Source organism: Ranitomeya variabilis, chromosome 4, assembly GCF_051348905.1.
Source record: "Ranitomeya variabilis isolate aRanVar5 chromosome 4, aRanVar5.hap1, whole genome shotgun sequence".
Taxonomy (NCBI): Eukaryota; Metazoa; Chordata; class Amphibia; order Anura; family Dendrobatidae; genus Ranitomeya; species Ranitomeya variabilis.
Window position 1 is genome coordinate 376,721,620 of NC_135235.1, and position 25,932 is coordinate 376,747,551.

At 46.0% G+C, this 25,932-nt stretch overlaps 1 protein-coding gene across 1 annotated transcript in view; it reads right to left on the minus strand.

Annotated features, from left to right (window-relative positions):
• LOC143764801 (uncharacterized) overlaps positions 1-25,932 on the minus strand; it is a 743,861-nt gene that overhangs the window by 114,403 nt on the left and 603,526 nt on the right. The window contains exon 3 of the mRNA XM_077250780.1: positions 2,763-2,817. Coding sequence (XP_077106895.1) covers positions 2,763-2,817 — 55 coding nt within the window. The remainder of the gene's footprint in view (positions 1-2,762; positions 2,818-25,932) is intronic.

Below are 25,932 nucleotides of genomic sequence, written 5' to 3' on the forward strand. Positions count from 1 at the left end.
TCCTCCACGGACTGGGCACCATATAATTGGTAAAAAAATAAAAGAATTAAAATAAAAAATAGTCGTATACTCACCTTTGATGTCCCCCGCAGTCTTCCGGCCTCTCCGCTGCACGCTGCCGCTTCGGTTCCTATAGCTGCTGTGCGGTGAAGGACCTGCGATGACGTCACTGTCTTGTGATTGGTTGCGTGACCGCTCATGTGACTCACGCGACCAATCACAAGCCGCGATGTCATCACAGGCCCTTCACCCCACACCAGCTATAGGAATGGACGCCGCTGAGGTCTGCAGGTGAGTATAACCATGTTTTTTATTTTTTTTATTATTTTTAAACATTCGATCTTTTACTATAGATGCTGCATAGGCAGCATCTATAGTAAAAAGTTGGTCACACTTGTCAAACACTATGTTTGACAAGTGTGACCAACCTGTCAGTCAGTTTTCCAAGCGATGCTACAGATCGCTTGGAAAACTCTAGCATTCTGCAAGCTAATTATGCTTGCAAAACGCTAGTTTTCTGCGGGTATATGCATGCTAATTCTGCATGCGATATCCCCGCGGCAGGAGGCGCAGAATTTCTGCGGAAATTTCCGCGGCAATTCTGCAACGTGTGAACTTAGCCTTAAAGTGCACCGTGATTTTACGGACACACTGTAGATTCTAATTTTTTCATTAGGTCACATTTTTTAGGAGAAGTTTCTCCATTTATAGATCATTGTCATCATTATTTAAGGCGAAACATACATTTCAGACTGCTGATACGCGAGAGTAAAAAATTCTATTTATAAAGATTTGTTATTTACTATTAGTACCCTCATGTTAATGTCCCACATGGGAATATAATTATATTTTTTAGATATATTATTTATAGTAATTATGAATTTATTACCAACCAATTGTGCATAGAATATCTTTTGATATTTGTTCTGTCAACCTAGATGCATGGCGTCTGTCACTTCCCTTTGTAAATTTTTAATGAATTTTAGATTTTGTATTTATTTAATAAAGGTACCGCATATTCATTTATATTTATAGCCATTTATGCTTCAGTTTTTCCTTGTTTTTTCTAATTGTTGGACATGCTGCCTATTTAGGCCAGGTTTGTTAGGATTATAGAATGTTCTTTGGCAGTTTCAGCATGACTATATTGCAAGCAAGCCTTTGTCCTGTTCTGAGCTTGCTCAGGGTGTGAGATCTGTCACTCACATCCTTTGAAGGATTGACACCCCCCTCCTGAGCTAGGTGCTGCTTTCCTTGAGGCTTTGTATGCAAATTATCTCTTCATAGAGGAAGATAACTAGAACTCTAGTGCCACTATTAGAAGTAGCAATCCTACAAGTCAATGTTGACCCTTTAAAGGGCCACTGTCACCCCCTCCAGCCGTTATAAACTAAAAGAGCCACCTTGTGCAGCAGTAATGCTGCAGTCTAACAAGGTGGCTCTTTTAGTTTTTGATTAAGTTATTACCTCAATAAAGCGTTTTAAAAATTGGCCACAAAGACCAGATATTGTACTTGGAGGCGGTCCGAATCGTCCTCTATCAATCTTCCAACTGCCGTCACTCTTCTCTTCAGGGGCGATGGTTGCCGCCCCCTTTGCATTGTTGCTTCTTAAATCCGGCGCCTGCGCTGTGCGTGCCTGCCTGGGGCAGGCGCAAATAACAATGCCGGAAGGCGGGGGAGCAGGAGGAGCGTCAGAGATGGGAGAGCGTCCGAGATGGGGGAGCGCCTGAACAGCGCAGTGCGCATGCCCAGGAATGCCAGCCCCGCACTGTGTTATTCATTATGCACAGTGCGGGGCTGGCATTCCTGGGCATGCGCACTGCGCTGTTCAGGCGCTCCCCCATCTCGGACGCTCTCCCATCTCTGACGCTCCCCCTGCTCCCCCGCCTTCCGGCATTGTTATTTGCGCCTGCCCCAGGCAGGCACGCACAGCGCAGGCGCCGGATTTAAGAAGCAACAACGCGAAGGGGGCGGCAACCATCGCCCCTGAAGAGAAGAGTGACGGCAGTTGGAAGATTGATAGAGGACGATTCGGACCGCCTCCAGGTACAATATCTGGTCTTTGTGGCCAATTTTTAAAACGCTTTATTGAGGTAATAACTTAATCAAAAACTAAAAGAGCCACCTTGTTAGACTGCAGCATTACTGCTGCACAAGGTGGCTCTTTTAGTTTATAACGGCTGGAGGGGGTGACAGTGGCCCTTTAACGAGCCTTGTCACATGACTTAGGATAATAGCGAAACCAGAATCTCAATTTGCAGACACTGTGGGGTACTGCCCCTCGTCAGTGCAAAGTGGAGACCTGGTTTGGCTGTGTGAGAGGCGTCCGACCGATATTGGATATCTTGAGGCTTTAAGAATATTGGACTACCTGCTGAGTCCCTTCTGTACAAAAGAAAGGGGGATTTATAATCCCAGGCCAAATAGGATGCAAAATGACTGGTATGAAATTATATCCCCAATATTCTTCACAACACTGTTAGGAGGATCTTACATTGGCATTTTTGTTGAACAAGCTGGTTCAAGAAGCCAGCTTAATAAGAACTTTAACTACACCAAAACTTTTTTTTTTCCATATATTGGATATACATGTATGGATTTGTAAGTAAATGTAAGCTCATATTTTAAGCCTAGCATTGAGCAGTTCAGGATAAATTACAATAGTCTCTTCTCTGGTGTGAAGTTGTTTTACACATTCTACCCCAATGTTTTTTTGTATCAACTGCCCTAGGCTAACTCATCTTAAAGGGAATCTCTCACCTCATTTTTCTGCTGCGGTCATTACAGAATGCTGTAGATAAGCTCCTGATGTAACCTGAAAGATAAGAAAAACAAGTTAGATTATAATCACCCAGGGGCGGTCCAGTGCGGTCCGGGTCCGATGGGCGTCGCAGGTCCGGGTCCAGTGCCTCCCATCCTCATACAATGACATCCTCTTCCTTGCTTCTGTTGCGGCTCCTGCGCAGGCATACTGATTTGCCCTGTTGAGGGCAGAGTAAAGTACTGCAGTGCGCAGGCGCTGGGCCTCTCTGACCTTTCCAGGTGCCTGCGCACTGCAGTACTTTGCTCTGCCCTCAAAGAATTGAGGGCACAGAATTACGCCTTCGCAGGAGCTGCAACAGAAGCAAGGAAGAGGACTTCATTGCATGAAGATGGGAGGTGCCGTACTTGGACCTGCGACGCCCATTGGACCCGGACCGCACCAGACTGCCCCTGTGTGAAGAAAAATGAGATGACAGATTCCCTTAAAAAGACGTATTTATATTCTCTCTACACGGCCCCAATTGGACAGATGATCAGCAAATTTGGCTTTCAGTACCATCTTTATGCTGATAACACACAATTATACATGTTTTCCCCTGACCTTACCTCTGCTGTACTACAGAACACCAGGGAATGTCTGTCCGCAGTTTCCAACATCATGTCCGCTCTCTATCTGAAACTCAACCTTTCCAAAACTGAACTTCTTGTGCTCCCCCATCTACTGACCTACCTAAATCTGACATCTCCCTCTCCATGGGTGGCACCACAATAACTCCTAGGCAGCAGGCTTGCTGTAGCTGTCTGGGTGTTTTATTTGACACCAATCTTTGCTTCACCTCCTATATACAATCTCTTGCCTGCTCTTGTCCCTTGCACCTAAAGAGCATCTCTAGAATCCGCCCTTTTCTCACCATGGAAACAACAAAGACCCTCACTGTTTTCCACAACTGCTCCAGCCTAGACTACTGTAATGCTGTATTAACCCCTTAACGACCGCCGATATGCCTTTTAACAGTGGCAGTTAAGGGTGCTTATTCCTCAGCTCTGCTTTTTAGCAGTGCTAAGAAATAAGGTTATAGCGCCCCCAGTGTCTGAGAATCTCTGGGATCTTTGCTACTGGGGGTTGCTGAGACCCCAGAGAACATGATTTGGGTCAGTTTTTACCGTCCCCAGTGCTGCGGTGAATAACTGTGACCGCAAAAAAAAATCAGATTTCCCTTTTATTTCTCTTTCCTCTGATATGATCTAGCATACCAGAGGAGAGAGAGATGCCCCCCCCCCTTCCCGAGACAAACCCCCCACCCCCTGGTACCTCCAGCTCAACGAGATCTGCTGCCTGGCACCCACAACAATAGAAGATTTTTCCTATTGGTTCATTTTGATCACTGTAATAGACCCTATCACAATGAGCAAAATAAAAAAATAGTAAATCAAACCCCCCTTTATCACCCCCTTAGGTAAAAATAAAATAAAAAATGTAATTTTTTTCCATTAGGATTGGGGTTAAGGTTAGAGTTGGGGTTGAGGCTAAGGTTAGAATTAGGGTTGGGGCTAGGGTTAGTTTTAGGGTTGGGACTAGGATTGTGGTTGGGATTAGGGTTGTAGTTAGGGTTGGGATTAGGGTTGTGATTGGGATTAGGGTTAGGGGTGTTGGGGTTAGAGTTAGAATTGAGGGGTTGTGCTGTTTGGGTACATCAGGCCAGACAGTGGCTTTCCCCACATGTGGGGTATCTGTGTATTCAGGGGAAGTTGCAGAACATATTTTGTGGTCAATTTTCTCCTGTTGCCCTTGTGAAAATTAAAGTTTGAGCCTAAATTTTTTGTGAAAAAGTACAGTGTTCATTTTTTCCTTCCACATTGCTTTGGTTCTCGTGATAGACTTCTTGAGTGTGGTTTTGAGCACCTTGAGGGGTGCAGTTTTTAGGATGGTGTCACTTTTGGGTATTTTCTGTCATATTGACCCCCAAACTCACTTCAAAGGTGATTTGGTCCATGGAGAGAATGGTTTTGTGGATTTTGTTGGAAAAATGAGAAATCGCTAGTCAACTTTTAACTAGTGTTGAGCATTCCGATACCGCAAGTATCGGGTATCGGCCGATACTTAGCGGTATCGGAATACCGATACCGAGATCCGATACTTGCCGCGTATCGGATACCGGAATCGGAAGTTCCCAGGATTCAAACTGCACAAATTTGTACGAAATCAGCCAATGAGAATGATTCCAAGTGTGGGCACATCCTGTTCAGCATGGAGGGCCTGAAACTACTGGCAAGGCTGTGATTGGCTGCTGAAATGATGTCATGATGCAGTTTAAAAGTCGCTGGCGCCATTTTGCGCTCACTCTGCTGTGAATTCAGTTAGTGACAGGACGCTGTTTGCTGACTGAGGGCCAGTTTAGAGATAGCGATTTGCTTCTTTGTGCTTTTCAAAGGCTAATTTAGCAACCGCTGTGTTCACCTACTAATCACCTTGCTTTTGCCTTGTAGCGCTGTTTTCACAGCGATCTGCAAGGTCTGTGTGTGTGTGTGTGAGTGCAGCCCACTCTCTAGTCTGTGTGCAGCCATAGGCCATCCATAGCTGGTTGTATTCAGTTCAGGGAGGGTGGTTCATTGCCTCATACTGTTCTTTTTTTTTTTTCAAGTAGTGTAGTCTGCTGCTCATTTTTTCAAAAAAATCCTATTAGTGTCTTTCCACCCGTCTCCATCTAACTTGTGGAAAAACACTACATAGGATAACGTAGAGGAGGGTTTTTGGGCCTTGCAGCGCCGTTTACGGCTGTCTGCACGGTCTCCGTGTGATTGAAGCTCGCCCTGTAGTCTGTGAGCAGCCATAGCCTGGTTGTCTCCAGCTCAGGGTTCTTCACTGCGTCATACCGTAAAAACAATTTTCCTTTTGTTTTAAGTAGTGCAGGCTGCTGCACATTTTTTCAAAAAATTCCTATTAGTGTCTTTCCACCCGTCTCCAGCTAACTTGTGGAAAAACACTACATAGGATAACGTAGAGGAGGGTTTTTGGGCCTTGCAGCGCCGTTTATGGCTGTCTGCACGGTCTCCGTGTGACTGCAGCTCTCTCTGTTGTCAGTTCAGCCCAAAAAAAATAAATAAATAATAAAGTTCACCAAACACACCAGTGACACCACTTTACATTTGTGTAGGCCACATTAGCTCATATTAAAGTCTAGTCCACACTTTAGAAAATTAGTGTTTCTTATACCTGTTAGGAGTTGTTCAGGAATAAGCACACAAAGCCGTTAGTACTTTTCTGCTTATCTTTATCAGTCAAACAAGATGAAGAAGGCAGTGACTAAGGCACGTGGGCGTGGGCACGGAGCAGGGAGAGGACGTGGGGATTCTGTGCCTGCTGCGGGCACCGGTGACTCATCAGCACCCACTTTCACCAGGGAACAGTCCTTCATGCGCAGCTTTGTCGCAGAGCGCCGTACACCGCTGCTGCGTGAAGAACAAATTGAAGCCGTTGTCGGATGGATGGCAGCTAATGCATCAACTTCTATTGGTGCCATATCCTCTCAGACACAGAGCACTGGAGAGCAGCCATCTGTCTCTTCACCACCTGCCAAATTGCCCAGGCAGACAGAGATCCCAGGACAGGAGCCGTCTCTACTTCTGTTCTCTGAATCTCTTGGCTTGGAAACAGGGGGCCAGCCAAGCAGCATTGGAGAAATGGAAGAAGAGGCAGGGTGCAGTGATGCCCAACCGCTTTTTCTCTCTTCCTCTGAAGAGGCGGGTGGGCCAGTGCCTCCGGTCACCACATCGCAGGACGCATCCGCTGATGATGACACTCAGGTGCCACTTTCTGGTGCGTGCTCTGCTGCTGAGACTACCCAGGAGGAGCAGTTGGGGGCAGAGGGTAGTGTAGATGATGAGGTCCTTGACCCGTCTTGGCGTGAGGGACAGGAAGGTGGTGGGAGCAGCTCTGAGGAAGAGATTCCCCGTACGGCCCAAAGAGGGAGAGGGAGGGGGAAGACTGCGGATCCTGCAGCCTCCGCTTTGGCACCCGTTAGGAGCATGTCTCTTCCAAAAGCCAAAAAGGGCGCTCCCAAGACTTGCAGTGCCTGGTCCTTTTTTGACACAGTTGCAGATGACATTTGCTATGTCAAATGCAAGGTGTGTCATCACAAAGTCAAAAGAGGTCGAAATGTCAGCAACCTCAATACCTCCAACATGTGGAAACGTGCGCACCAGGCACGCGGCGGAGTTAGAAAAACACACTGAAGAGCTAGGCCAACCAACAGCGGCAGCTACCACCACTTCAGCTCGTGTTGCCTCTTCCTCCAGCTCACACGCAGCTGGTTCGGCTTCCTCCCAGGATCCCCGTGGAAGAACCTCTGGCCCTGTTGTCCAGAGACCCGCTGGAATTCCACTCGCAGCACCACTTTCCCAGTCATCCACACACTCCCAGCCCAGTGTACAGCCATCGGTAGTACAGGCATGGGAGAAAAGGCGGCCTTTCTCGTCAAACCACCCACGAGCACAGGCTCTGACTGCAGGCATTGCCAAACTTCTGTCACTGGAAATGCTGTCATTCAAGCTGGTGGAGACTGACAGCTTCCGTGACTTGATGTCATTGGCAGTCCCACAGTACAATGTGCCCAGCCGCTTTTACTTCAGCAGGCAAGCCGTCCCTGCCCTGCACAAGCATGTGGAGGGACACATAAAACACGCGCTACTGAATGCCGTCAGTAGCAAGGTCCACCTCCCCACCGATGCGTGGACCAGTCAACATGGACAGGGGCGATACCTTTCCCTCACTGCCCATTGGGTTAATGTCGTTGAGCCGGGTACAGATCGTGCGAGTGGCGCAGGACGTGTCCTGCCCCCTCCAAGGATTGCAGGAATCCATTCTGTACGCATTGACTCCTCCTCTTACACCAGTTCCTCAGAATCATCGCTGCAGGAGCCGTCACAGTCCACCTCCACATGGACCCGTGAACGTTTACCTGTTACGACCGACATGAGCACAGCCGTGGCCAAACGTCAACAGGCCGTCTTGAAATTAATTTCTTTGTGGAATCGAAGCCACACAGCGCAGGAGCTCTGGAATGCCATCAAGCAGGAGAGCGATGTGTGGTTTGTGCCAGCGAATCTCCAGCCAGGCATGGTAGTGTGTGATAATGGCTGAAATCTGGTGGCAGCTCTGGGCCTCTGCAACCTCACTCACATCCCATGTCTGGCACATGTGCTCAATTTGGTCGTGCAGAGTTTTTTGAGGGACTATCCGGATCTTGATGCACTGCTGCACAAGGTCTGCCTAGAGTGTGCTCACTTGCGGCGTTCCAGCACGGCAAAAGCGCGCATTGCGGCTCTGCAGCGCCGACACCACCTGCCGGAACATCGCATCATATGTGACCTACCTACCAGGTGGAATTCCACGTTACATATGTTGGAGCGGTTGTGTGAGCAGCAGCAAGCTGTAATGGAGTACCAGCTGCATCAGGCGCAAAGAAGTCGCACTCCGCACCGTTCAGACTTCACAACCACAGAGTGGGCCACTATGAATGACGTCTGCCAGGTTTTGCGTCCCTTCGATTATTCCACGCGGATGGCGAGTGCAGATGATGCACTAGTCAGCATGACTGTCCCCCTTATCTGCCTGCTTGAAAAATCACTGCAAGCGCTAAGGGATGATGTTGTGGAAGAGGTGGAGGATGAGGATTCACCATTTCCATCATCTTCTGGACAGTCAGCGCCACGTGGTTCCTCACAAACGCGTAGGCAGGGGACAGTTTGTGAGGAGGATGAGGAGGAGTCAATGGAGGAGGGAGTTACACAATTGTCCAGTACTCAGTGTGTACAGCGAGGGTGGGGTGATGACGAGCGGGCAGAGATCACGCCTCCAGCAGGGGACAGCGTTTCTTGGGCAGTTGGCAGTCTGCAGCACATGGTGGATTACATGCTGCAGTGCCTGAGAAACGACAGCCGCATCGCCCACATTCTCAACATGTCTGATTATTGGGTGTTCACCCTCCTCGATCCTCGCTACCGGGACAACGTAGAAAGCCTCATCCCACCGTTGAACCGGGAGCGAAAAATGCGGGAGTACCAAGACACACTGGTGAATTCCATCATCTTCTCCATTCCAAGTGAGAGAAGTGCTGCTAGTGCATTACAAAGCAGCTCAGTGCGTCCAGGCAGTGGTGGAGGCTCTGCACAAAGAGGGAGCAGAAGCAGTGCCTCTGCCCAAGGCAAGACCAGTATGGCCCAACTGTGGCACAATTTTCTGTGCCCGCCACAAAAGTCTACACCATCACAGACGGTTCCAGTCAGCAGGAGGCAACGGTTCCGTCAGATGGTGACAGACTACATGTCTTGCCCTCTTGCTGTACTCCCAGAGGGCTCTTCCCCTTTCAAGTTTTGGGTCTCTAAGCTGGATACATGGCCAGAGCTAAGCCAGTATGCATTGGAGGTGCTGGCTTGCCCTGCGGCTAGTGTATTATCGGAACGCGTCTTTAGTGCTGCAGGTGGTGTACTAACTGACCGTCGCATGCGACTATCCTCCGATAACGTTGACTGGCTTACTTTCCTGAAAATGAACAAGGCCTGGATCTCGCAGGAATTTGCCACTCCTCTTCCTGATTAAATAATTAGGTGACTGTCTACGTTATCCAGGTCTCCTGTTGTGTTCATCTTTCTACCACCTGAACTTAAATTCCTGGGCTCCAACACCGCCAGTTGAGGCTCAGAAGTGCCGTCTGCACAGTCAAAACATATGACCCAGTGTTATTGGGTTTCAGTAACGTCAGCTGATCCCCAGCTGTGTAGCCGGCAATGTGTCCTGCGACCGCCACGCTGACACAACAACTGAAATGTAAGGGAACCTGTCCCCCCCCCCCCAAGGCGTTTGTTACTGAAAGAGCCACCTTGTGCAGCAGTAATGCTGCACAAGGAAAAGGTAGCTATTTTTGTTTAGCTCCTTGCACACGCAGAACTTATCACAATAAAATGTGTTCACTGATACCGTAAAACCGTCCCGGAGGTGGGACTTTCCTTCGTAATATGACGCAGCACAGCTGTCATTCCTACCCCCTTGGCACCGTGCCCCGGCTCCTCAGCGTTGTTTGATTCCGTCCCGGAGCCTGCGCTGTTATGTTATCCCTTGGCCCGGCACACTTAGCGCTGCCCATCTTCTGACATCATTTGGTGTCAGGCTGGCTGTGCCTGTGCGGCCGCGCTGGCCGAGAGCCCGCCTCGCATTGTCTTCTGATTTAATCCCACTGGGGGCATGAGATCCATGGACATGCGCAGTGCATATCTAAACCTCCGCCTCTCACTCATCTCCCTACGCCTTCTTCAGACTGTGCGCCGTCAGCTGATCCCTAATAGCATGCCACGGCCGTGACGCCGCACAGTCTGAAGAAGCCGTAGGGAGGGGAGTGAGAGGCGAGGATATGCACTGCGCATGGCCACGGATCCCAGGCCCGCAGTGGGATTACATTAGACGACACTGCGAGGCGGGCTCTCGGCCAGCGCCGCCGCACAGGCGCAGCCAGCCTGACACCAAATGATAAAAAATCCTATATAGAAAAGAAATACCAACAATTCTCAAAATATGATCTATTCAGTAAATACTGCACGACAAGCATGTACCCAAAGAAAATATTTACTGACAACTCAATAAATAATTTTAATCAAATTTATTTTATTTGTATTAAAAGGACATAACACAACAATTATCATTATTTTATTAGAATTTTAACTGTTTAGAATAACTAAATATATATTAAAAATTAAAAGAATACATAAATATATAGCCTGTATGTGGGGGGCTGTGGTACACAAAAGTTGACTGGCAATAAAAATACCAATAGACCAAAATAAAGTGCTAATGCAATTACAATCAAGGTTATTTGAATATTAGAAACACAGTCATAAACCGGCCATAATGTGCAAATATAATAACATATACAAAAGAATTGGAGACAAAAATTACATATAAATAATACAAATAGCAGTACCCAATTGATATACTAGTGAAAGAAATAAAATAAATACACAAATATATGTGAGAGGTCTACAATATAATATAAAATGTATAATAATTATTAACCAAGTGAATATTTTGTAAATATCTCTATATAATATGTTAAAACAAGCAATAATAAATATATGTATATGTATATATATATTTATAAATAATTAGTGGCGTGGGTGAATAAACACAAAATGGCAAAATATATGTGAAGAACTAAAAAACAATCACTCTAAATGGGTATATCAAGCAAAAAACTAAAAAATAATAAAAATATATATATATGATATGTGTATTTTGAAACATATGTCTGTGCAAGGAATGTGAATTAATATTATGTGAATCAATTAGATTGTAATCAATTGTATATCCGTATTATTGCCATAACATGCATTTAACCCTCCAAATTCTAAAGTGCAGTAATAGTGTAGTTAATTATAACGCATTTTTTCAAGTTATACACATAGTATGCAGGAGCATACACAGATGGAAGCCGGACCTTACCAAATAGACAATGTGCACCGCAGCCCCCACACACACCACTCCAACGCGCGTTTCGCACCTGCTTCGTCAGGGAGTGGTGTGTGCAGGGTGCAGACTCATAATATAGTTACCCGTCAGCTGCAAACTATCAAAAGTCAGGAAAACGCCATAATTACATGGCGCCGATACAGCGCACGCACGCGCTCCCCGTCCGTGAAGCCGGAAACCGGAAATACGTCACCGAGTGCGGCCAAAAGGTCACAGTCAGCGACGCACCAAGTCCCCGGCATCTGAACAGAGCACGCGCGCACGCGCCGTCCGGCGCACGGCGCACCTGCAGCCATTACAATTAAGGGAATACTGAGAAGAAAAAGACCATTCTTTTGAACTACCGAAAGAATATAATAGCAATGATATGTGCCATTACTCTTTATGAACCAAAGCTATCATATATGCGGGACAATCATATTAAAAAATAATAAATATATACACATACAATAAACCAGTAAATATTTCCAATTCATATTAATGAAACCATACAAATTATAATAAACACAAAATATATAATAAAAACCAACATTTATTCTCATTTTTACCATTCATACATCAAACATACCAATATCACCATCCAAAATAATAAAATAAATATGTTATTAAAAACAAAAAATAGAAAATATATAAATTGAAATAAAAATAATATTAATAATAATAAACAATAAATTATTGTAAAAAATATATATATATCTGGAAAATCCTAATAATTAATAAAATATAAAAATGAAAGGAATATATAAACAAAAATAATAAATGATGAAATGAAAAGATAATAAATTATACTGTTAAATATTTTATAAATAATGTAATAAAAAATAAATTATAATAACATATGAATATTAAATATAATAATGTATGTGTGTATATATATATATATATATATATATATATATAAAAGCAAATATTTATCAAATTAATATAAAAAATAATGTTATAGAATATAAAACTTTCTCCAAAAATGTTACTAAAGGTATAAATATGAAATTAATATGATAGTATGCGTGAACACATAAATGCGTGCACGTGAAAACACGTATGCACACACCCATATGCGCACAACCGCATAATCTCACATAAATCCATAATATTATGCGAAAAATATAATTCAAAACAGTCTCAAATATATATTTATAATTTTTAATAAACACCCTACACACCAAAGGAGGGAATAAAAATGAACCTCTGCAAATAAATAAATTCATATATATAAATAAAACCACTATGATTAAGAATTACTTAAAATAATAAAGTATACTTGAGAAAATAAAAATAAAAATAAAAAATGAAAAAGAAGAGAAGAAACTGTGGAAAAATTGTACTTCATCAATAGGTAAAACCTAGAGGAAACTGGAAAAACCCCATTGTTCATTAAGGCCTGTAGGAGACATGCTCTGTAATAAAGTGATCCACTTACATTCCAACTGGGCAAGTTTCTTACTAACATCACCCCTTCTATTGCCCATGTGTAATCTATCTATTCCTTTGACTTGAAGAGCATGGGACTGATTCGGATGGTGATTACGAAAATGTCTAGCTACAGGTTTCAATCTAGAAATCGCATCAGTATCATTACTCTCAATTTTATCTGCTGCTTTGATGTCCTTTATATGTTCTAAAACACGAACCCGTAGTTCTCTTGTCGTCATGCCCACATACATGCGACCACAAGGGCAAGTAGCTTGATAAACTACCATCGATGTGCGACAATTGATGTAATGTAAAATCCTATATTCCCGAGTTCCCATTGAATTATTGAAGACTACGGTTTTTGTCATGTGTCTACAGGCCTTACATGATCCACAGCTATACGATCCCCATTTAGGGCCCTTTGAATTAAAAATAAAATTAGAAATGGGGGGAACGTAATGGCTATGGACCAGCGACTCACCCAAAGTTTTACAGCGTCTAGCAACCAAAAGAGGTTTTTTGGGGATTATTTTTGATATGGTAGGGTCCTGTAAGAGTATAGGCCAAAATTTTGAAAAGATGTCAGCCATTTCTCGCCATCTCGAATGGTAGTTGGTAACAAACCGTATTTGTCCATCAGTTTCTCTGTTCCTCTTTTGGGAAATCATTAATGACTGTCGTTCAGTTTCCCTTGCCCTTGTATAAGCTTTATGTATGATATCACTCTTGTATCCCCTTTTCAGAAATCTTTGGGTGAGATCTTGAGCTTGTTGTTCAAAAGTGGCGTCTTGGTCGCAAATTCGTCTTGTTCTAAGGAATTGCCCAGTTGGGATTGCACGAATCACATGGGCAGGATGGGCAGATCGTGCATGTAGAAGAGCATTAACACTGGTCTCTTTCCGATGTATAGATGTATGAAGATGGCCGAATTCATCGATTTTAATTCTGAGGTCCAAGAAGTTGGTGGCATCCTGTGCAATCGTCCAGGTAAGTTTGATGTTATCATCATTTCTATTCAAATATTGAAGATAATTATTTAATTCCTCCTGTGGACCCTGCCAAACAAAGAGAATATCATCTATAAATCTGATCCACAGTATTACTGCACCAGTCATAATGTAATCCTCATTTTGAACATGATCATGCTCCCATGATCCCATGAATAAATTGGCGTAGGAAGGCGCGAAAGCCGCGCCCATCGCTACGCCTCTCTTTTGCAGATAAAACCGATCCTTAAAAACAAAATAGTTGTGAGATAAAACATACTCTAAAAGCTCCATCAAAAATTCCATAAAAGATATATCAAAATTACGACTGGCTAGATATCGTCTGGCAGCAGATAGACCACATTCATGAGGTATTGACGTATATAAAGATTCAACGTCACATGTTACAATAAACATATCAGAACTCATGTGTATGCCATCCAATCTTTGGAGAGCTTCAGTGGTATCTCTGATATATGATGGTAATTCCACAACTATGGGTTTCAAATAAAAATCCAAGAATTTTGAAATTGGTTCCAATAAACTCCCATTTCCGGATATAATAGGACGTCCAGGAGGGTCTAGCATATTTTTATGGACCTTAGGTAATAAATATAATGTTGGAACTGTTGGCGATTCGGTCCTTAATCCCTCCCAGATAGATTTAGGAATTATACCTTCCTCCAATGCTAAATCCAAAATACTGAATAATTCTTGCTGATACTTGAAAGTAGGATCCTGAGACAGGCGCTCATAACATAATGGGTCACCTAATTGTCTAAATGCTTCTTTTTCATATTTTGTGCATGGCCAAACCACAATATTGCCGCCCTTATCAGACGGTTTAAAAACCACCTCTTTCATTCTAGTTAGCTCATCAAGTGCCCTCCTCTGTTCATACTGAAGATTAGGGTTGAGCGACTTTCATTTTTTTAAAATCGAGTAGGGTTTTGGGAAACCCGATTTTGTCCAGAGTCGAGTCGAGTGCAGTCGGCCGATTATCGCTAAAAGTCGGGGATCGACCGAAACCCAATGCAAGTCAATGGGGAAGCATAGTCGGCAGTGAGTGGAGGCCAGGAAAACACCTACAGTGCCCATTTTAATGCCAAAAACATCCATTCTTGTTTCTGAAGCTTGCCAATCTTAATTAACTGTATAATAATAGTTGGGCATAGGGAATTGGGGGAAAGTTGTGGGGGGAGTAGGGCTGGCTCAAGTTTTTCGTGGGCCCAGGAAATGCGGACTACGTCACGGCGGTGTTGCAGGGAAAGGTAAGTATTTAAAAGTTGCAAGTGCTGTGATCCTGAGCAAGCAGGGGGGGGGGCCCACTCGTTCGCATTGCCACTGGCACAGGGCCCCTCAAAGTACGGCGGTGTGTTTGCATGGCGGGGGCGCCTCCCACCAGCAGCGACACTTTTGCGTACTCTGAGGGGCCCTGTGCCAGTGACGTCGCCAACGAGTATGCCCCCCCACCTGATGAAGGAACCTGCACTTTCATCTGCACCTTCCTCTTTGTCCCTGTGTAAGGTGGTATAACATGCGGGAAGGGGAACCTTACTTTCAGCAGGGACAGATTCTGGCTGTGTAGAGTACAAGGGGAATGTAGTGGTCTAGGTCAATGTACCAGCAGACTCATTTAGCAGTGGCTGGGCAATGGGCAGGATGAGGAGGAAACAGATATAGGGCCAAAGAATAAAGTAGGCTACATGCAGTTCAAAATTGGTAACAGGACTAAACAGGCGGCATTGCTTTGTTCAGTGGAGTAGCAAACCCAAGAGCAGCAGACACTGTTTCAAGGGCCTAACCACACTAGTAGGCCAAATGCAGTTTAATATCTGATAGTATAGGGCGAAAGCCAGAATGTGGAAGCTCAGCTTTGTTCAGTTGAGGACAACACCAGGGAGGGGCAGACACCTTTAGTAGGCCGGAAAAGCCTATTGCATTTTTTAAAATGGTAATTTGGAGCAGAAGGTTGAAGCTCAGCTTTATTTAGTTGAGGGCAACACCAGGCAGGGGCACACAGACAGACACCTTTAGTAGGCCGGAAAAGCCTATTGCATTTTTCAAAATGGTAATTTGGAGCAGAAGGTTGAAGCTCAGCTTTATTTAGTTGAGGGCAACACCAGGGAGGGGCAGAAGCCGTTAGTAGGCCCTAACCACCATTTTTTTTTTTAAAACCACATAATGAGAGCCGGAAGGTTGAAGCTCAGCTTTATTTAGTTGAGGACAACACCAGGGAGGGGCAGAAGCCGTTAGTAGGCCCTAACCACCATTTTTTTTTTTAAAACCACATAATGAGAGCCGGAAGGTTGAAGCTCAGCTTTATTTAGTTGAGGACAACACCAGGGAGGGGCAGAAGCCGTTAGTAGGCCCTAACCACCATTTTTTTTTTTAAAACCACATAATGAGAGCCGGAAGGTTGAAGCTCAGCTTTATTTAGTTGAGGACAACACCAGGGAGGGGCACACAGACAGACACCTTTTGTAGGCCTGAAAAGCCTATTGCATTTTTCAAAATGGTAATTTGGAGCAGAAGGTTGAAGCTCAGCTTTATTTAGTTGAGGGCAACACCAGGGAGGGGCAGAAGCCGTTAGTAGGCCCTAACCACCATTTTTTTTTTTAAAACCACATAATGAGAGCCGGAAGGTTGAAGCTCAGCTTTATTTAGTTGAGGACAACACCAGGGAGGGGCAGAAGCCGTTAGTAGGCCCTAACCACCATTTTTTTTTTTAAAACCACATAATGAGAGCCGGAAGGTTGAAGCTCAGCTTTATTTAGTTGAGGACAACACCAGGGAGGGGCAGAAGCCGTTAGTAGGCCCTAACCACCATTTTTTTTTTTAAAACCACATAATGAGAGCCGGAAGGTTGAAGCTCAGCTTTATTTAGTTGAGGACAACACCAGGGAGGGGCACACAGACAGACACCTTTTGTAGGCCTGAAAAGCCTATTGCATTTTTCAAAATGGTAATTTGGAGCAGAAGGTTGAAGCTCAGCTTTATTTAGTTGAGGGCAACACCAGGGAGGGGCAGAAGCCGTTAGTAGGCCCTAACCACCATTTTTTTTTTTAAAACCACATAATGAGAGCCGGAAGGTTGAAGCTCAGCTTTATTTAGTTGAGGACAACACCAGGGAGGGGCACACAGACAGACACCTTTAGTAGGCCTGAAAAGCCTATTGCATTTTTCAAAATGGTAATTTGGAGCAGAAGGTTGAAGCTCAGCTTTATTTAGTTGAGGGCAACACCAGGGAGGGGCAGAAGCCGTTAGTAGGCCCTAACCACCATTTTTTTTTTTAAAACCACATAATGAGAGCCGGAAGGTTGAAGCTCAGCTTTATTTAGTTGAGGACAACACCAGGGAGGGGCAGAAGCCGTTAGTAGGCCCTAACCACCATTTTTTTTTTTAAAACCACATAATGAGAGCCGGAAGGTTGAAGCTCAGCTTTATTTAGTTGAGGACAACACCAGGGAGGGGCACACAGACAGACACCTTTTGTAGGCCTGAAAAGCCTATTGCATTTTTCAAAATGGTAATTTGGAGCAGAAGGTTGAAGCTCAGCTTTATTTAGTTGAGGGCAACACCAGGGAGGGGCAGAAGCCGTTAGTAGGCCCTAACCACCATTTTTTTTTTTAAAACCACATAATGAGAGCCGGAAGGTTGAAGCTCAGCTTTATTTAGTTGAGGACAACACCAGGGAGGGGCACACAGACAGACACCTTTTGTAGGCCTGAAAAGCCTATTGCATTTTTCAAAATGGTAATTTGGAGCAGAAGGTTGAAGCTCAGCTTTATTTAGTTGAGGGCAACACCAGGGAGGGGCAGAAGCCGTTAGTAGGCCCTAACCACCATTTTTTTTTTTAAAACCACATAATGAGAGCCGGAAGGTTGAAGCTCAGCTTTATTTAGTTGAGGACAACACCAGGGAGGGGCAGAAGCCGTTAGTAGGCCCTAACCACCATTTTTTTTTTTAAAACCACATAATGAGAGCCGGAAGGTTGAAGCTCAGCTTTATTTAGTTGAGGACAACACCAGGGAGGGGCAGAAGCCGTTAGTAGGCCCTAACCACCATTTTTTTTTTTAAAACCACTTAATGAGAGCCGGAAGGTTGAAGCTCAGCTTTATTTAGTTGAGGACAACACCAGGCAGGGGCACACAGACAGACACCTTTAGTAGGCCTGAAAAGCCTATTGCATTTTTCAAAATGGTAATTTGGAGCAGAAGGTTGAAGCTCAGCTTTATTTAGTTGAGGGCAACACCAGGGAGGGGCAGAAGCCGTTAGTAGGCCCTAACCAAAGTTGAAGGCCAAATGCAGTTTAATTTCTGATACTATAGGCCGAAAGCCAGAAGGTGGAAGTTCCGATTTAGACAGTGGAGGACAATTTGAATTAGGGACTGCAGACAGACTTAGTAGGCTGTCCCCTGTGGACCATGCATCCACCACATTAACCCATTGCGCCGTAATGGACACGTAATCTTCCGTGGCCATGCCTACAGGTCCATGCGTCTGTTGTCAGGTGCACCTTTGTACTCACAGATTGCCAGAGTGCATGGACAATGCGGTCTTCTACATGCTGGTGGAGGGTTGGGATGGCTTTTCTCGCAAAAGAAGTGTCGACTGGTTAGCTTGTAGCGTGGTACAGCGTAGTCCATCATGGCCTTATTAATAGTAAATAAAATATATAACTAGGCTCTATGAACTTTTAAATAGGTTCCAGGGGTACACGGGCAGCATTGGTGTGGTCAGTGGAGGAGTATTGCAAGTAGGGGCTGCAGACAGGCTATCAAAGGCCTAAAATAACAAACAGTAGGCAGTCATGGCAGTTTTACATCGGTTACATGGATACACAGGCAGGCACTCCAGGCAGCATTGTGGTCAGTGGAGGAGTATTGCAAGTAGGGGCCGCAGACAGGCTATCAAAGGCCTAAAATAACAAACAATAGGCTCATGGCAGTTTCACAGCGGTTACATGGATACACGGGCAGGCAGCTTGGTGGTGGTGAGTGGAGGAGTATTTAAAGTAGGGACCGCAGACAGGCTTCAAAGGCCTAACATAAGAAAATGGGCTGGCTGTAGGCACTTTATAATTGGTTCCAGGGGTACACGGGCAGCAGTGGTCTGGTCAGTGGAGGAGTATTTAAAGTAGGGACCGCAGACAGGCTATCAAAGGCCTAACATAACAAACAATAGGCTCATGGCAGTTTCACAGCGGTTACATGGATACACGGGCAGGCAGCTTGGTGGTCAGTGGAGGAGTATTTAAAGTAGGGACCGCAGACAGGCTATCAAAGGCCTAAAATAACAAACAATAGGCTCATGGCAGTTTTACAGCGGTTACATGGATACACGGGCAGGCAGCTTGGTGGTCAGTGGAGGAGTATTGCAAGTTGGGGCCGCAGACAGCCTATCAAAGGCCTAAAATAACAAACAATAGGCTCATGGCAGTTTTACAGCGGTTACATGGATACACGGGCAGGCAGCTTGGTGGTCAGTGGAGGAGTATTTAAAGTAGGGACCGCAGACAGGCTATCAAAGGCCTAAAATAACAAACAATAGGCTCATGGCAGTTTTACAGCGGTTACATGGATACACGGGCAGGCAGCTTGGTGGTCAGTGGAGGAGTATTTAAAGTAGGGACCGCAGACAGGCTATCAAAGGCCTAACATAACAAACAATAGGCTCATGGCAGTTTCACAGCGGTTACATGGATACACGGGCAGGCAGCTTGGTGGTGGTGAGTGGAGGAGTATTTAAAGTAGGGACCGCAGACAGGCTTCAAAGGCCTAACATAAGAAAATGGGCTGGCTGTAGGCACTTTATAATTGGTTCCAGGGGTACACGGGCAGCAGTGGTCTGGTCAGTGGAGGAGTATTTAAAGTAGGGACCGCAGACAGGCTATCAAAGGCCTAACATAACAAACAATAGGCTCATGGCAGTTTCACAGCGGTTACATGGATACACGGGCAGGCAGCTTGGTGGTCAGTGGAGGAGTATTTAAAGTAGGGACCGCAGACAGGCTATCAAAGGCCTAAAATAACAAACAATAGGCTCATGGCAGTTTTACAGCGGTTACATGGATACACGGGCAGGCAGCTTGGTGGTCAGTGGAGGAGTATTTAAAGTAGGGACCGCAGACAGGCTATCAAAGGCCTAAAATAACAAACAATAGGCTCATGGCAGTTTTACAGCGGTTACATGGATACACGGGCAGGCAGCTTGGTGGTCAGTGGAGGAGTATTTAAAGTAGGGACCGCAGACAGGCTATCAAAGGCCTAAAATAACAAACAATAGGCTCATGGCAGTTTTACAGCGGTTACATGGATACACGGGCAGGCAGCTTGGTGGTCAGTGGAGGAGTATTTAAAGTAGGGACCGCAGACAGGCTATCAAAGGCCTAAAATAACAAACAATAGGCTCATGGCAGTTTCACAGCGGTTACATGGATACACGGGCAGGCAGCTTGGTGGTCAGTGGAGGAGTATTTAAAGTAGGGACCGCAGACAGGCTATCAAAGGCCTAAAATAACAAACAATAGGCTCATGGCAGTTTTACAGCGGTTACATGGATACACGGGCAGGCAGCTTGGTGGTCAGTGGAGGAGTATTTAAAGTAGGGACCGCAGACAGGCTATCAAAGGCCTAAAATAACAAACAATAGGCTCATGGCAGTTTTACAGCGGTTACATGGATACACGGGCAGGCAGCTTGGTGGTCAGTGGAGGAGTATTGCAAGTTGGGGCCGCAGACAGGCTATCAAAGGCCTAAAATAACAAACAATAGGCTCATGGCAGTTTTACAGCGGTTACATGGATACACGGGCAGGCAGCTTGGTGGTCAGTGGAGGAGTATTTAAAGTAGGGACCGCAGACAGGCTATCAAAGGCCTAAAATAACAAACAATAGGCTCATGGCAGTTTTACAGCGGTTACATGGATACACGGGCAGGCAGCTTGGTGGTCAGTGGAGGAGTATTTAAAGTAGGGACCGCAGACAGGCTATCAAAGGCCTAAAATAACAAACAATAGGCTCATGGCAGTTTTACAGCGGTTACATGGATACACGGGCAGGCAGCTTGGTGGTCAGTGGAGGAGTATTTAAAGTAGGGACCGCAGACAGGCTTCAAAGGCCTAACATAAGAAAATGGGCTGGCTGTAGGCACTTTATAATTGGTTCCAGGGGTACACGGGCAGCAGTGGTCTGGTCAGTGGAGGAGTATTTAAAGTAGGGACCGCAGACAGGCTATCAAAGGCCTAACATAACAAACAATAGGCTCATGGCAGTTTCACAGCGGTTACATGGATACACGGGCAGGCAGCTTGGTGGTGGTGAGTGGAGGAGTATTTAAAGTAGGGACCGCAGACAGGCTTCAAAGGCCTAACATAAGAAAATGGGCTGGCTGTAGGCACTTTATAATTGGTTCCAGGGGTACACGGGCAGCAGTGGTCTGGTCAGTGGAGGAGTATTTAAAGTAGGGACCGCAGACAGGCTATCAAAGGCCTAACATAACAAACAATAGGCTCATGGCAGTTTCACAGCGGTTACATGGATACACGGGCAGGCAGCTTGGTGGTCAGTGGAGGAGTATTTAAAGTAGGGACCGCAGACAGGCTATCAAAGGCCTAAAATAACAAACAATAGGCTCATGGCAGTTTTACAGCGGTTACATGGATACACGGGCAGGCAGCTTGGTGGTCAGTGGAGGAGTATTGCAAGTAGGGGCCGCAGACAGGCTATCAAAGGCCTAAAATAACAAACAATAGGCTCATGGCAGTTTTACAGCGGTTACATGGATACACAGGCAGCTTGGTGGTGAGTGGAGGAGTAGTGCAAGGAGTGTCTGTCCCAGTACTCCCAAAATATAAATAGATGTTAATGTCTCGCAAAACAACCAAAACAAAAAAAAAAGGTGGCATACTTAGGTACAGGGGTGGGCTCATCTACTGAGTTTCTGACATAGTAATTTGGCAGTAACTATTTAATGGTGCCAATATAGGACACAGACACAGACTACTTTAAGTTGCATCATAGATGTCTACAAATTTGTATTGTCAGTGCCAGACATTGAATGATGTCAGCGAATAGACTAAAGATTGGTGGAGCTGTGCGACATAATTTTGCACGTGGTAGAGCACATTTTGAGCTGGGGTAGGGGGGAACTCTCTTGAGGCCGGCGGGACCGCCCCAGGGCCCCTCATGTTACAACGGTGTGTCTGACGTTGGGTGCGCACCACCACCGCCAGAGACACTACATTGTACTATGAGGGACCCAGTAGCAATGCCGTCAACCAAAAGCGAGCACACCCACCACTTCAGACAAACAGCAGTCTCACGGGTGCTTGCGCCAAGTCGCGATACCACGGCCCCGTGTGGGGAGTTTTGCCATTTAGGGAGGTGTAAACATGTCGTATGCTGTACAATCAGCTGCAGCAAATTAGACATTAGAAAAGTAATTCACAGGCAAGAGCTTTTCATAGGAAAGCTAGGTGTCGGCCGGGCAAGGTGGGGCAAAAGATTTCGAAATCCAGTTGTGGTTCATTTTAATGAATGTTAGATCGTCAACATTTTGGGTAGCCAGACGAGTCCTTTTTTCGGTTAATATTGAACCTGCAGCACTGAATACTCTTTCTGATAGGACACTTGCTGCCGGGCAAGCAAGCTCCTGCAATGCATATTCTGCCAATTCTGGCCAGGTGTCTTATTTGGAGGCCCAGTAATCAAATGGGAATGACGGTTGAGGGAGAACATCGATAAGGGATGAAAAATAGTTAGTAACCATACTGGACAAATGTTGTCTCCTGTCACTTTCAATTGATGCAGCAGTACCTGTCCTGTCTGCGGTCATAGCAAAATCACTCCACAACCTGGTCAGAAAACCCCTCTGTCCAACGCCACTTCTGATGTGTGCACCCCTAACACTCCTAGTCTGCTGCCCCCTGGAGCTCGTGTGAGAACGATCACGTGCGCTGTGTGCTGGGAATGCCTGAAGCAAACGGTCAACAAGAGTTGATTGTTTGGTTGCTAATATTAGTTCCAAGTTCTCATGTGGCATAATATTTTGCAATTTGCCTTTATAGCGTGGATCAAGGAGGCAGGCCAACCAGTAATCGTCATCGTTCATCATTTTCGTAATGCGTGTGTCCCTTTTTAGGATACGTAAGGCATAATCCGCCATGTGGGCCAAAGTTCCAGTTGTCAAATCTCCGGTTGTGATTGGTTGAGGGGCAGTTGCAGGCAAATCTACGTCACTTGTGTCCCTCAAAAAACCAGAACCCGGCCGTGACACGCAACCAAATTCCTGTGCCCCCGGGAAAGGTTCGGCATTAAAAATATACTCATCCCCATCATCCTCCTCGTCCTCCACCTCCTCTTCGCCCGCTACCTCGTCCTGTACACTGCCCTGACCAGACAATGGCTGACTGTCATCAAGGCTTTCCTCTTCCTCTGGTGCAGACGCCTGCTCCTTTATGTGCGTCAAACTTTGCATCAGCAGACGCATTAGGGGGATGCTCATGCTTATTACGGCGTTGTCTGCACTAACCAGCCGTGTGCATTCCTCAAAGCACTGAAGGACTTGACACATGTCTTGTATCTTAGACCACTGCACACCTGACAACTCCATGTCTGCCATCCTACTGCCTGCCCGTGTATCCTCCCACAAATAAATAACAGCACGCCTCTGTTCGCACAGTCTCTGAAGCATGTGCAGTGTTGAGTTCCACCTTGTTGCAACGTCTATGATTAGGCGATGCTGGGGAAGGTTCAAAGACCGCTGATAGGTCTGCATACGGCTGGCGTGTACAGGCGAACGTCGGATATGTGAGCAAAGTGCACGCACTTTGAGGAGCAGGTCGGAGAACCCAGGATAAGTTTTCAATAAGCACTGCACCACCAGGTTTAAGGTGTGAGCCAGGCAAGGAATGTGTTTCAGTTGGGAAAGGGAGATGGCAGCCATGAAATTCCTTCCGTTATCACTCACTACCTTGCCTGCCTCAAGATCTACTGTGCCCAGCCACGACTGCGTTTCTTGTTGCAAGAACTCGGACAGAACTTCCGCGGTGTGTCTATTGTCGCCCAAGCACTTCATAGCCAATACAGCCTGCTGACGCTTGGCAGTAGCTGGCCCATAATGGGACAACTGGTGTGCAACAGTGTCATCTGCCGATGGAGTGGTTGGCAGACTGCGTTCTGTGGAAGAGCTGTAGCTTCTGCAGGAGGACGAGGAGGAGGAGGAGGAGGGGGTGCGAACGCCTACAGCCAACTGTTTCCTAGACCGTGGGCTAGGCACAACTGTCCCTAAATTGATGTCGCCTGTGGACCCTGCATCCACCACATTCACCCAGTGTGCCGTGATGGACACATAACGTCCCTGGCCATGCCTACTGGTCCATGCATCTGTAGTCAGGTGCACCTTTGTACTCACAGATTGCCTGAGTGCATGGACGATGCGCTGTTTAACATGCTGGTGCAGGGCTGGGATGGCTTTTCTGGAAAAAAAGTGTCGACTGGGTAGCTCGTATCGTGGTTCAGCGTACTCCATCAGGGCTTTGAAAGCTTCGCTTTCAACTAACCGGTAGGGCATCATCTCTAACGAGATTAGTCTAGCTATGTGGGCGTTAAAACCCTGTGTACGCGGATGCGAGGATAAGTACTTCCTTTTTCTAACCAGAGTCTCATGTAGGGTGAGCTGGACTGGAGAGCTGGAGATCGTGGAACTTTCGGGTGTGCCGGTGTACATGGCAGACTGAGAGACGGTTGGAGACGGTATTGTTTCCGCCGGTGCCCTAGATGCAATATTTCCTCCTACAAAACTGGTGATTCCCTGACCCTGACTGCTTTTGGCTGGCAAAGAAACCTGCACAGATACTGCCGGTGGTGCGGAAAATGGTGGCCTTACAGTGACGGAAGGGATGTTGCGTTGCTGACTAGCTTCATTGGCCGAGGGTGCTACAACCTTGAGGGACGTTTGGTAGTTAGTCCAGGCTTGAAAATGCATGGTGGTTAAGTGTCTATGCATGCAACTAGTATTTAGACTTTTCAGATTCTGACCTCTGCTTAAGCTAGTTGAACATTTTTGACAGATGACTTTGCGCTGATCAGTTGGATGTTGTTTAAAAAAATGCCAGACTGCACTCTTCCTAGACTCGGATCCCTTTTCAGGGATTGCAGACTGAGCTTTAACCGGATGGCAACGCTGTGCTCCAACAGGTTTTGGCTTTGACACGCGTTTTGGTCCAGATACGGGCCCGGCAGATGGAACCTGTTGCGATGTTGATGCCTGCTGCGGCCCCTCCTCCACCTCCGCTTCTGAACTACTGCCGCCTGCACCCTGTTCCCCCAATGGCTGCCAATCGGGGTCAATAACTGGGTCATCTATTACCTCCTCTTCGAGCTCGTGTGCAACTTCGTCTGTGTCACTGTGTCGGTCGGTGGTATAGCGTTCGTGGCGGGGCAACATAGTCTCATCAGGGTCTGATTGTGGATCTGTACCCTGAGAGGGCAATGTGGTGGTCTGAGTCAAAGGAGCAGCATAGTACTCTGGCTGTGGCTGTGCATCAGTGCACTCCATGTCAGAATATACTTGTAATGGGCATGGCCTGTTAAATGTTTCACTTTCTAAGCCAGGGACGGTATGTGTAAAGAGCTCCATGGAGTGACCCGTTGTGTCGCCTGCTGCATCCTTCTCTCTTGTTGTAGTTTTTGCTGAGGAGGACAAGGAAGCGACTTGTCCCTGACCGTGAACATCCACAAGCGACGCGCTGCTTTTACATTTACCAGTTTCGGAAGAGGAGGCAAAAGAGCTAGAGGCTGAGTCTGCAATGTAAGCCAAAACTTGCTGTTGCTGCTCCGCCTTTAAAAGCGGTTTTCCTACTCCCAGAAAAGAGAGCGTTCGAGGCCTTGTGTAGCCTGACGACGAAACTGGCTCCACAGCTCCAGACTTAGGTGGAATATTTTTATCCCCACGACCACCTGATGCTCCACTACCACTACCATCATTACCAGCTGACAATGAACGCCCACGACGACCTCTTGCACCAGACTTCCTCATTGTTTTAAAATCTTAACCAAAGTAACTTTATTTGTTGCTGTCAAACAACTTACACGGTGAGCTATAACTTCAGTATGATTTCAATATCCCTTAACAGGTTGGTGAGACCACAAGGAAAATCAGGCACAATGTTACACACTCTGTTTTCTGTGGCACAAAATCACAGAGATGACACACACGCAGGACTGTCACTCAAGCACTAATGTCAA